Source organism: Lithobates pipiens, unplaced genomic scaffold, assembly GCF_037356315.1.
Source record: "Lithobates pipiens isolate NorthernLeopardFrog02 unplaced genomic scaffold, aLitPip1_a1.2 Scaffold_18, whole genome shotgun sequence".
In the NCBI taxonomy this organism is placed as follows: domain Eukaryota; kingdom Metazoa; phylum Chordata; class Amphibia; order Anura; family Ranidae; genus Lithobates; species Lithobates pipiens.
In genome coordinates, this window is record NW_027507758.1 from 433,417,144 (window position 1) to 433,429,018 (window position 11,875).

At 39.9% G+C, this 11,875-nt stretch overlaps 1 protein-coding gene across 3 annotated transcripts in view; it reads left to right on the forward strand.

Annotated features, from left to right (window-relative positions):
• The window catches only part of CCNL1 (cyclin L1), a 37,062-nt gene extending 25,584 nt beyond the window's left edge, over window positions 1-11,478 (forward strand). Inside the window, exons 5-11 of one of the 3 annotated variants that reach the window (XM_077488099.1) lie at window positions 265-329; window positions 1,915-2,014; window positions 2,891-2,995; window positions 4,250-4,391; window positions 6,139-6,238; window positions 6,911-6,994; window positions 11,036-11,478. In XM_077488099.1, the coding sequence (XP_077344225.1) occupies window positions 265-329; window positions 1,915-2,014; window positions 2,891-2,995; window positions 4,250-4,391; window positions 6,139-6,238; window positions 6,911-6,994; window positions 11,036-11,387 (948 nt within the window). In that variant the 3' untranslated portion in view covers window positions 11,388-11,478. Of the gene's footprint in view, window positions 1-264; window positions 330-533; window positions 2,015-2,890; window positions 2,996-4,249; window positions 4,392-6,138; window positions 6,239-6,910; window positions 6,995-11,035 lie in introns of those variants that run through there. The other 2 variants (XR_013276870.1, XR_013276869.1) reach the window with 2 other exon arrangements.
• The last annotated feature ends 397 nt before the right edge of the window (window positions 11,479-11,875 follow it).

Consider the following 11,875-nt stretch of genomic DNA (forward strand, 5'->3'; position numbering starts at 1 on the left):
TTTCTGCCTAACCTTGTACCTGCTTTTGCTGTCAGAAGCCCCATGTTATGTCAGTGGCAGGTGTGCAGAACTTAGAATTTCAGCGCAGAGATGTCACCACTGGAGTCTACAGGGTGATTTTTAAGCTATTCAGCCTTTGTTAAAAACTGAAATCTCGGTTTTTATTAGACTGAATCTTTATGTAAGATATAACTATGCTTAATTTCACCTTTTTATGTAAAGCGTAATGTTAAAGTAAAACATTTTTGCAACTTGTTTTTTCAGATCATTGTAATGTACCTTCAGGTCTTGGAATGTGAAAAAAACCAAACTCTGGTTCAAACAGCTTGGTAAGCTTGTTTTTAATTTCTTAGTGAGCCAGGGAAATAGTAGCAGAAATATTTATAAATGTGTTCCAAGAAATAACTAGAGAGCAAATCATTAGAACATATGGCTACATATATGTTTCTGCTTACTGTTTTCATGGCTTGAGCTAGACCTCAGTTGGAGATCTCTGTTTAACTTTGTTCTTTTTTTCTACTCTTTGGTTAAAGGGTAGTCCATGATGGTAAGTCATAGAACTGTACCCTCAGCACCACACCAACCTCTGGATGGCCTGATTGGCTGCCCTTCTCTTCAGCCAATGCAGTGCAAGCTTTCATCCGAGATTCACTGAAGTGGTCCATATTCATCTGGCCGCATCTCCTAAATCTGTCCTGGGTTCCAAAGGATTTGTATATTTGCTTTCAGAACTTCTATGTTTTGTGCACTTAAATAGGGAAAAGTATATATTTAGTTAAATATCCCTATATGATGTTTAGAAAATAGTCATGTATGAAAAGGAGATATTCCACTCAGTACTTTGTAATAAAGTATCACTTCTATGAATAAAAATAAGGTGAGTTAACACACATAATGTTATATTCATCTATGCATTGGAACTTTTTTTTTATTTTTTCCCCACACTGTCTTGTTTTTTAAATACAGTGGGAAAGTAAGTAAGACAAAAATAATTCCCTGACATGTCTGATCCAACAAGCACACATTCTTTAATGCTTGGAGCCTGTGGCCGTAAAAACAATCCCTTTTGCTTGCACCAAACCATTTCAGCAATGTAATCCTCTTGGCTCTTTTCAGAGCAATTTAAATATTGAGGGTTTATTTCTAATGTACTAATGTCAGCTGTATTGTTTCCTACTTTGACTTTGCATTTCAATTTATTCAAAATTTACTCTAAAGAGCAGGAAACTGCTATGGCATCATTTGTAATTTTATGCAAAGTGTATTTTCTTTATTAAATACATTCTCGACTGATGCATGATTTATCCATGACTGGAAATTATCATGAACTTACAAAATAAGTACGTGTGCCTCTTGGAAACTGAGTTAGCTGTAGTGGACCATTCCTATCAAGCTAAATGTGATCTGTACATATGCAGTATATAGCCAAACTGCTTTTTAAAAGGCTTTAATAATGCTAAAATATAAACTTCAGTTTTTGTTTAAAGCTTAATGTGTGAGCTACTGTATTAAGGTAAAAATAATCTCTTCAGTTAATAGTAAGCCTGTTTGACTAATATAAAACAGATGTTCTACTTAACTTGTGATTTCTAGTATTAAGTTCCATTTTCATTTCTAGAAAAAAAATCTTAGTGTTTTTATTATGAGTTCATATATACTGCTATCTTTTTGCTCTGTCCGTAAAATACTGGTGTCTCCATCAGTTTTCAAACTGGCTAAAGAACAGTCATTATCTAAAATTAAGCTTACTACTTCTGTGTCTGCTCTAAGCTAAAATGGAATTGTGTATATAATGTGATTTTATGCTAGATTTCAGAGAGAAGAAAAAAACAAAGTATAATGAGTCTCCAAAGGATTTGTGCCTGGTATGGCACATTTTACAATTAACCAGTTTTCATTTTTTGTGTTTTTCAGGAATTATATGAACGATTGCCTTCGTACAAATGTGTTTGTCAGATTTGATGCTGAAACAATTGCATGTGCTTGTATTTATCTTGCTGCAAGAGTATTGCAGGTAGGATGTGCTCTTCTTTTTGTGTTTAACACCATGGGTGTCTTTCTGAGGTTAAAAGATAGCATTGCTAGGTGGGAGACATTGATGTTGGTAAGTTTAGTATGTAGATGACTTTAGCCTACATGCTGTTCTTAATATTTGTTTGAGGTTCTAGTTGGAATGGCTTGGTCCTATCAGACTGTAATGTTAACTATTACTGCTAATGGACTGTCTAAAAAGTTGCTAAAGGCTAATGGTTTTTGATCCTCTGATCAAGAAGTACCCAGCTATTTTGGAATCCAAATACTTTTTTCTGCTTCCCTTTATACATTTATAAACTGCTATGTTTGTAATAAAAAGTTGACTGTTGAGCCCATGCTTAAAGCAGAGTTTCACCCCAAAAGTGGAACTTGCGCTCATCTGTCCCGCCCCCCCCCCCCCCTGCTTTTGACAGGTGCCCACTTTTGCCGGACCTTGCCGTGGCGAGGTATGTCGGAGGTCCGGCTCCCTCTACCGCCATACCAATAGGAGAGCACAGCGCGCTTTACATGCACAGTAGGGAAACCGTCTGTGAAGCCGCAATGCTTCACTGCCGGGCTCCCTTACCGGCAATGTCGGTGGCAGCACTCGCCAGCTGATGGCAACATTAGCTCCAATGACATCGCTGGACTCCAGGATAGGTAAGTGTCCTTATAATAAAAGTCAGCAGCTGCAGTATGTGTAGCTACTGGCTTTTAATTTTTGGAGGGGAGGGCAGAGCTCCGCTTTGCTTGTATTGTCAAATGTGTGCTTGAGGGTACATTTGCCAATGTAGGACGGTCCTTTAAACTACTTTATGCAAAGCTAAAAGTGTAGTGTTTTTGGGTAACGGATTTGATAAGCTTTCCTTTGTTTCAGATTCCTTTACCCAATAAACCTCACTGGTTTTTACTTTTTGGAGCTACTGAGGAAAACATGCAGGAGATTTGTGTCACAGCTCTAAGACTTTACACCCGGAAAAAGGTAAGGTTCATCTATTATAACGTTTATAATATTGTCATTTAATGCTTTGTTCTGAACATTCACAAGCCTATTGCATAAAAATGTTGTATACACTTGTGCATATTTTCCAGCCAGTGAGCTATGATCTCGTCAAATTTTACTTCTACTTAGATTCGGCTGTAAATGGTTGATCTTTTAAAAAAAAAAAAAAAGTGAAACCCATTTTATATAAAATGTTTCTAGCAGTCACTAGACAGTGAGTTGCAAATATTCTATTGACCACTCTCGTTTCAAATAAGTTAAATTTCCGGCACGTGTCAGGAATGTAACCCTCCCATTGGTTGTGCTCTCAACCAGTCTGTCATACCATCCAATGGCTGGTGTCATAACTGATCAAGCGGGCAGCATCATGGCAGTTGCAGATTAAACTGTGGCCAAGATGGCAGCTCCCTTGGCTGAAAATGACAGGAGGGGTTTACTTCCACTTAGCATGAAACCCTTGGGACAGTCCATGTGTCCTAACCTTGTTCATTTGTTTCCTTTTACCGACTGTTCAGTAAATTGGATACTATTGAGCTATGTGGCTTGTAGAGTGGTATTACAGGCACTGGTCTGGGAGAGTGTTTCAGGAGTGCTTTGTACCACCCTCTTCATGAACTGTAAATGCAATGTTGATGTGAATAAGAGATGAGGTGTGTTGGTAGCTACACTGTTCCACAGGCTTCTGCATATAAATACCCTGCATGGATTTGTCAATAAAAGAAACCAAGTGATTTCAGAAACAAATCCTTGTGCAGTGTGTGTTTATACATTTCGCAATAACTGGGCATCAAATACAATTTACCCGATTGGCTACCTTTTCAGCTGAGCTGGTGGAATCGGGAGGTCCAGTTCCTGTTTGACTTTGGACACCTCAGCAATATGATGTCCCTGCCATAATTCTGCACTTTGTTCTAGTTCCTGCAGTTGTATCCTCTAAATATAAAACAAAAATCCAACAGGGAATTAGTTGGTCACTGCCTCATAGGTGGCACATCATATGTGTAGAGATTAAAAATAAAAGTATTCAGCGTCTACCAAATGCTAAAATGTCTGTTTTGTGAGGACTGACCCTTTTACATTCCTGCAGACTCCCAAAAGGAAGCGTAATGTGTTTATGTTGCACTTTTTTTTTTTTTTTTTTAATACATGATTTTGATCATTTTACTGTATATTTACCATTTCTGATAATTCAGTTTTTTGTTTTTTGTTTTTTTTCCTTTTTATTCTGAGCAGCCAAATTTTGATGTTTTGGATAAAGAAGTAGAAAGGCGAAAAGTGGCCATACAAGAAGCCAAGTTAAAGGCTAAGGGATTAAACCCTGATGGAACACCTGCTCTTTCTACAATGGGAGGCTTTTCCCCTGCATCTAAACCATGTATGTTCCTATTCCTTCTTTTTTTTTTTTTTTTTTTTTTTTCTTGGTAGTTATTGGTCTAATCTCCAGCAATTCATTTGTGTAGATTGTTTGTTTGAGAAAATTCCTTATTTCTGTCTTGCTCCCTTTTTTATCAGTTCTAGATATATTTGTACACAGGTTAGAGAAATATCAGGTCTTCTCTGTCGGCACACAACAAAACAATTTAATTTTTAGCAGCCTGAGTGGCCAGAAAAATATGCTGTTCTGTTGAGATCAATATTGGTAATTTTAATTTAAACTGTAAAATGTAGGTGTATTGCTTTCCTGGCCCTGTCCAGACTTGTTCTATGTAGTATGGGTTCTGAAAAATGTATCATTTGATCGGATTTTTGTGCCAAGAAGTTAACTTTTAGTTTTCTTGTCTTAGAGCTAGTTTACACCACAAACGTCCTTCAGAACCGTTCAGTCTGCTTGCACGTTTTTTATGCATTTGTTTTTTTCACTGTACGGATCTGGTGCTTTTTTGATGCGTTTTTTTTTTACTGTGGTACAGTTCAGTGCAGAAAAAAATGCCCCTCCTCCTCCTTTTTCCTAGCACTGGTGTGAACTATGCCATAGAAAACCAACATGCTTTCTATGCATTTTTGGTTTCAAGAAAAAAAAAGCACTGGACAATTGTGGTGTGAACTAGCCGTAAAAGATGACATTGACGTTCAGCCAAGGGCTATTCTGATATTCATACTCGAAGGCTCCATTCACACCTAGGCGTTCTGGATCACGGACGATATAGCCACGATTTCCAAATCTCCACAAAACCCATTGCGGGACACCCTTGCAATCCCGTTACTTTCAATGGCACCCCAATCGCGGCGCCTAGGTGTGATCGGAGCTTAATACATTGTGGATGCTTGTAATGTAGATTTATGTTGGCCGTCAATTTACGCAGCTCTTTTCATTTATATATTGTACATTCACATCAGTCCCTGCCCTCGAGGAGCTTACAATCTAAGGTCCCTAACTTGCATTCATACATATACGTACACATACTAGGGACAGTAAGAAATAACTGGTGAACCAATTTTATTTGTAGGTTATAGCTCAGATTTAGTATCCAGTTGTCAGCTTAAAACTCACATCGTTTGTAAAAAAACAAAAACATATTTCTAAAGCTTCCCTCCAATCACTTTGCATATTTTATATATACTGTGGTTCTGTACACGCCAAATATTCTGCAGAAATCTCCCTCCACTGAGTCTGGCTGCAACCGTTTTAACTGTGTGCTGCTAGTTCACTTCCTGGATTTACAGAGGCACACCTCCAGCTCTGCAGCTCTCATTAGCCCTCTTATGACTCATCCCCCCTCCCTTCCTGGCAAACTCTCAAGGAGGTGAGAGAGAGCTGTGCATGATGTCATAAGCCTAGACCAGACAAGAAACAGGAAGTGGGTTGTATAAGATGTTTACTGGCAGGGGAAAAAAGTTTTACTATCCAAGGTTAATACAACAAGGGCAGAAGATTTTAATAGCTGGAAAGATGAAAAATTACTGATGGTCCGCTTTAAACTTCTCCAAATGTCTTTTAGTTCAAGGCAGTAAAAGCACAAGTATGTTTGTTTTTCAGGCTAGTTGTCCTCTGTTTTTACAGTTTCCGAATTAGATAAATTTAGAGGAATTACAGCAGCTCCCACTTTCCCTGTACAGCACAATAGGTGGTTAAAAAAAGTACGTTTTGCATCAACTTAATACTATTTGTCATTTTCCCGCAGCAACTCCAAGAGAAGTGAAAGTAGAAGAAAAATCTCCAGTACTTGCAAAAGTTAAACGTGAAACTGATGAAAAGCAGTCCTTAAAGAGCCCTTATAATGGGTATGTAATGTTTGGGATAATTTTTAGATTCCAGCTGTTGAGAATTGCTTCTTTAAAAGGGGACCTTCATTCGCATTGCTCCCCCACCCCCATATTCAAATTTTATATAAAATTTGATATTTTATTTTTCTTTACCTTTTTGCTTTTGTTGGTTTGGTCTCACCACCTCTTCTCACGTAAGGGAGAATATCTCCTCTTCTCTGAAGCCACCTGGGATATGCACGTTGCATATACCAGGATGCTTCATGTTCCATTTACTGCAACTGGCGGTCCAGAGGACGCATCATCGGAGGGCCAGCTGCCTGACCCAAAAAGAAGCAGTCGAAATGTAATACTTTTGGTAGCAAATATGGCAGTAAATGGACAAGGTGTGCAGATCATGGCAGGAGAGAGCTGGATTTGTTGGCGTGGCGATGTAACTTATGAATTTTACAGAACACTTGTAAGAGGGGGAAAAGAGCCTTTTGGGGGGACGGGGTTGGCTAGTGAAGTTCCTCTTAAACACACTAATCTAGTTTGGGTAACTTGAAAGGCAATACTCTAGTTTCTCTTTAAAAATCGTTTTCTTTTTATTTAACCACATCCACATGGGAGACTTTTTTTTTTGTATTGTATTATGCCATAGTTGTAATTTGCAAAGTAATTTTCATCTATCATTTCTATATCGGATAGGTTGCGAAAGGAAATGAAAAGAAGTCGCAGCGGCAGTAGATCAAGATCACGGACAAAATCAAGATCTCGATCTCCACGAAGACAGTAAGTTAAAGCAGAGCTCTACTGTATCTGAGGGCACCAAAAACACCATTTAATTCATTTTTGATGTTGAAAGTAAACTCCCCCATCCATATATCTCCATGCTTTATTTTGTTGATAAATCACTTTGAAAAACAAGCCCATAGCATTTCTAGCCTTTGGAGTCTTTTAGGTGCAGACGGTTCGTGTAACAGTTACTTCATGGAATCCATCTGCCCTTATGTCAGGCAGGAGGGCATGCTTGGCTGCTGAAAAAACCCATATACCCTCCTCCAAATGAAAAAGAAAAATGCCCATGAAGATGCCAGTCATGTATGCAACTATTTTGGCCTAGGGCAGAAATAAAGTAGCAAATTAAGAAATGTAAAAAAAAAAAAAAAAAAAAAAAAAAAAAAAAGCTTGAAACGAGTAACAATATACCTTCCTATCTATTTATGAAGACTAACAGCATAAGGATGTTAAATCACTTTAACATTATAAAAACAATGCACATATAACAATAAAGTTCCAAAGGTTGCTGCACTTAAAAAATTTGTTGCTTTATTCCATCAAATCTTTGGAAAAATTACAAAGCAAGTAGTCATTCCAGACAAAATCATTACAATCATCTCTTCAGACAAAGATTACGTTTCAGGCTGATTTGTTCGATGTATTTTTTACAATCCAATATAAACTTAAATTAAAATCTGTTTTCATGTTGTGAGTTCTCCCTGTCTACTGGCCATCTATTTTCCACAACTTCCTGGATTCCATGAATGCTTTACAGCTTCTCCCCCCCACGCCACCACCATAAAACAAAAATAGACTGTTGCAGTTAGCAGTGTGAGCCAGAGTTTGGCCTCAATTTGTTGGTCTGTCTACATCTGCTAGTACATCTAACTCTACCCTCCACCCAGATGCCCTAGTACGCCTTCATCCAGAGTGGGGGCACTGTAATGCAGGAGGTGTGTGTGTGTGTGTGTGTGTGTGTGTGTGTGTGTGTGTGTGTGTGTGTGTGTGTGTGCAAGTCTTTCACACTGAGGCGTTGGTGATAATGGCAACTAGGGATGAGCGGAACACCCCCCTGTTCGGTTCGCACCAGAACCTGCGAACAGACCTAAACTTCGTGTGAACTTTAGAACCCTATTAAAGTCTATGGGACTCGAACGTTCACAATCTAAAGTGCTCATTTTAAAGGGTAATATGAAAGTTACTGTCCTAAAAAGTGTTTGAGGACCCGGGTCCTGCCCCAGGGGACATGGATCAATGCAAAAAAAAGTTTTAAAAACGGCCGTTTTTTCAGGAGCAGTGATTTTAATAATGATTAAAGTGAAACAATAAAAGTGTAATATTCCTTTAAATTTCGTAGCTGGGGGGTATCTATAGTATGCCTGTGAAGGGGCGCATGTTTCTGGTGCTTAGAACTGTCGCTGCACAAAGTGTCATTTGTGCAGGAAAAAAGTCTTTTAAAATCACTTGCGGCTATGAGTCAATGAGTGTTCTCTGTATTAGCCGACAATTCATTCAACCTGCGTTACATCAGAGGGGGCGGGGTCACCCACACGTCACTGGGGAACCCCTGGCTTCCCTCTCCTGCGTCAGAGGGGCGGGGTCAGGTGACGGGTGGCCCCGCCCTCCCAATATAAGAAATGTCAGCGCTCGGCTCTCTGCAGTGTCTCCGCAGTGGAGACAGAAGAAGGAGGTATGGACAGCGCTGGACTGAGAGATCCCCCGTCGCTGGATATGATCATCCATCGCTGGACCCCGGAGACCCGTCGCTGGATAGCAAGAGTGGATTAGCACCGCTGGAATTTTTTTTTTATTTTTAATAAAGGAATTTTTCAAAAGTGTGTTTGTCTTATTTAACCATTTTGACACTTTCTTTGTGAAATGGTAGGGGTACTTTTGTACCCCCTTACCATTTCAAACAGGGGGGGGGCGGGATCTGGGGGTCCCCTTGTTAAAGGGGGCTTCCAGATTCTGATAAGCCCCCCGCCCGCAGACCCTCACAACCAACGGCCAGGGTTGTGAGGATGAGGCCCTTGTCCTTATCAACATGGGGACAAGGTGCTTTGAGGGGTCACAGACCCCCAAAGCATCCTCCCAATGTTGAGGGTATGTGGCCTGGTACGGTTCAGGAGGGAGGGGGGGCCGCTCTCTCGTCCCCCCCCTCTTTTCCTGCGGCCTGCCAGGTTGCGTGCTCGGATAAAGGGTCTGGTATGGATATTTAGGGGGACCCCCACGTCAATTTTTTTAAAAAATTTGATGCGGGGTTCCCCTTAATATCCATATCAGACCTGAAGGGTCTGGTATGGATATTTGGGGGGACCCCCACGTCAATTTTTTTTTTTAAATTTGACACGGGGTTCCCCTTAATATCCATGTCAGACCTGAAGGGCCTTTTCATAGAATTTAGGGGAACCCCCACGCTTTTTTTTTTTTTTTTTATCAATGAATGAATGAATTGTCGGCTAATACAGAGAACACTCATTGAGTGTTCTCTGTATTACGGAGACCCGTCAATTTAGCCGCAAGTGATTTTAAGACTTTTTTTCCTGCACAAATGACACTTTGTGCAGCGACAGTTCTAAGCACCAGAAACATGCGCCCCTTCACAGGCATACTATAGATACCCCCCAGCTACGAAATTTAAAGGAATATTACACTTTTATTGTTTCACTTTAATCATTATTAAAATCACTGCTCCTGAAAAAACGGCCGTTTTTAAAACTTTTTTTGCATTGATCCATGTCCCCTGGTTCAGGACCCGGGTCCCCAAACACTTTTTAGGACAGTAACCTGCATATTACCCTTTAAAATGAGCACTTTAGATTTCTCCCATAGACTTGTATAGGGTGTTCCGGCTTTTCGAATTTGCTGCGAACAGCCCAAATTGTTCACTGTTCGCTGAACAGGCGAACAGGCAATGTTCGAGTAGAACATGAGTTCGACTCGAACTCGAAGCTCATCCCTAATGGCAACGCTATTCAGCTGCTTGTGGGGTGCTTTTAACCCCTGCTAGCAGCTGAAAAATGGTTAAAAGTGCTGCTGCAGTGGTGTTTTGGCAGCGATGCCAATGGGCAAGGGCATTTTAGGAGCGGTGTGCACAGCGCTGTAAAGATGCTTGCAGGACTTTTTTTTTTTTTTTTTTTTTTTTTTTTTTTTTAACCGTCCTGCAAGCGCACCTCTCCAGCTTGAAAGCACTCAAGCTTTCACACTGGATTGAGAGGAGAGGCTCTTTACAGGCACTATGCAGGTGCTATTGATGGCACGTGTGAAAGCAGCCTTACTGGCCAGATCACCAAGTGAAAACGGGTATATACAGTTCTGCCTGCAAACTTAGTACGCAAAGTTAAATTTTCACAACAAATGTCCACTTCTAGGTGTGGGTGCCTGGACACCCATGTACAAGAGGTTTTGCTTGAATGAGCATGGAAATGGTTTTTGGTGGTTAGCAAAAGTGTTTTTTTATTTTTTTTGTATTTGCTTGCTATGTTCTGTATTTGAGCTCACAAAGACAACTTGTATGTTTGTGCCACTGCGACATTAATGATTCATTCATGAGGGAGTTGTACACATTGTGTCTGACTGGACAGAGCCTGCTTGATTACACTCTATGCCTTCAGCCATTCTGTGCTGGCTACACATTAGGTACATGTCAGCCAGCAGGGTCCATGCACACTGAACCCATGTTAACATTGGCACAAAGTTTAAAATTGTACAGCATTAAGTATGTCCATGTGTATAACCTTGGACAGCGTTTTATTTATTTATTTTTGGTGATTCGCATTCTAAGATCAACTAATTTACAATACTTTTTCCTGAGAAAGGGTAGGTAAAACCCTAAAAATTCAGGTGAAAATTTATGTAAGGGGGTGTATAACCTTTTTCAGTTGGAGCCTCATACAGTTCACATTCCTAACTGGCTTGAGGCCCACAAAGGAAAGGAGTGAAGGGGCCATATGCAGCCTAAAAAAACATGAGGTCTACATGCCTGGTTTATGGTAATGCAGGATATAGCATTGATAAATCAAACACCACTAAACAGGTTTTCTTTTCCTCAAGCTACAACAACCGACGGAGCCGATCCGGAACTTACAGTTCAAGGTCAAGAAGCCGTTCTCGAAGCCACAGCGATAGCCCACGCAGGCATCACAACCACGGGTCGCCACACCTCAAATCCAAGCATCGAGGGGATGACCTGAGAGTTTCAAACAGACATGGACATAAACGGAAAAAGTCACATTCCCCTACTCCAGGCAAATCCAGAGAACATGGGGATCCTGCCAAGAAGCACCGACATGACCGCAGCCATCATCACAGGGATAGACGGGAACGATCACGTTCTTTTGAAAGGTCGCATAAAAGCAAACATCACAGCAGTAGTCATTCTGGACACAGTAGACACAGACGCTGAGCTCTACATCACCTATGAAGCAAATAGAAATAATTTGCTGGATATGGACTCTTGTCATTGTGATTTTCTAATAAATTACATTAAAAAGACATTTAACAGGCTGTTGGTTTTCTTTCATTCTATACTTTTTGCACATTATACCATGACAGTATATTTCTTATGGAATCATGGTCTGATGACATTGATCTAGATTTATGTATTAAAACAGCTTCTGTTGCTGAATTGCTGTAAAATGTTGTATTTTTATATGAACTGGTTGCAGACACTGTTATATTTAAGGATTATTTAAAGAATTGTGAAATCTTTCATACTGGTTTTAGTCTGCATGTGTACAAAATTAATTTTATTAGGAAATAAATTAGAAAATTCTAATGTGTGCTGCATTCTTTAAATGTGAATAAATATCTATGGGGGAGGGGGATTTTTATCACCATGCTACAGCAGTGAAATCACTTTTCATGCACAAGCTCTCCTTGGTAGTTGTGATC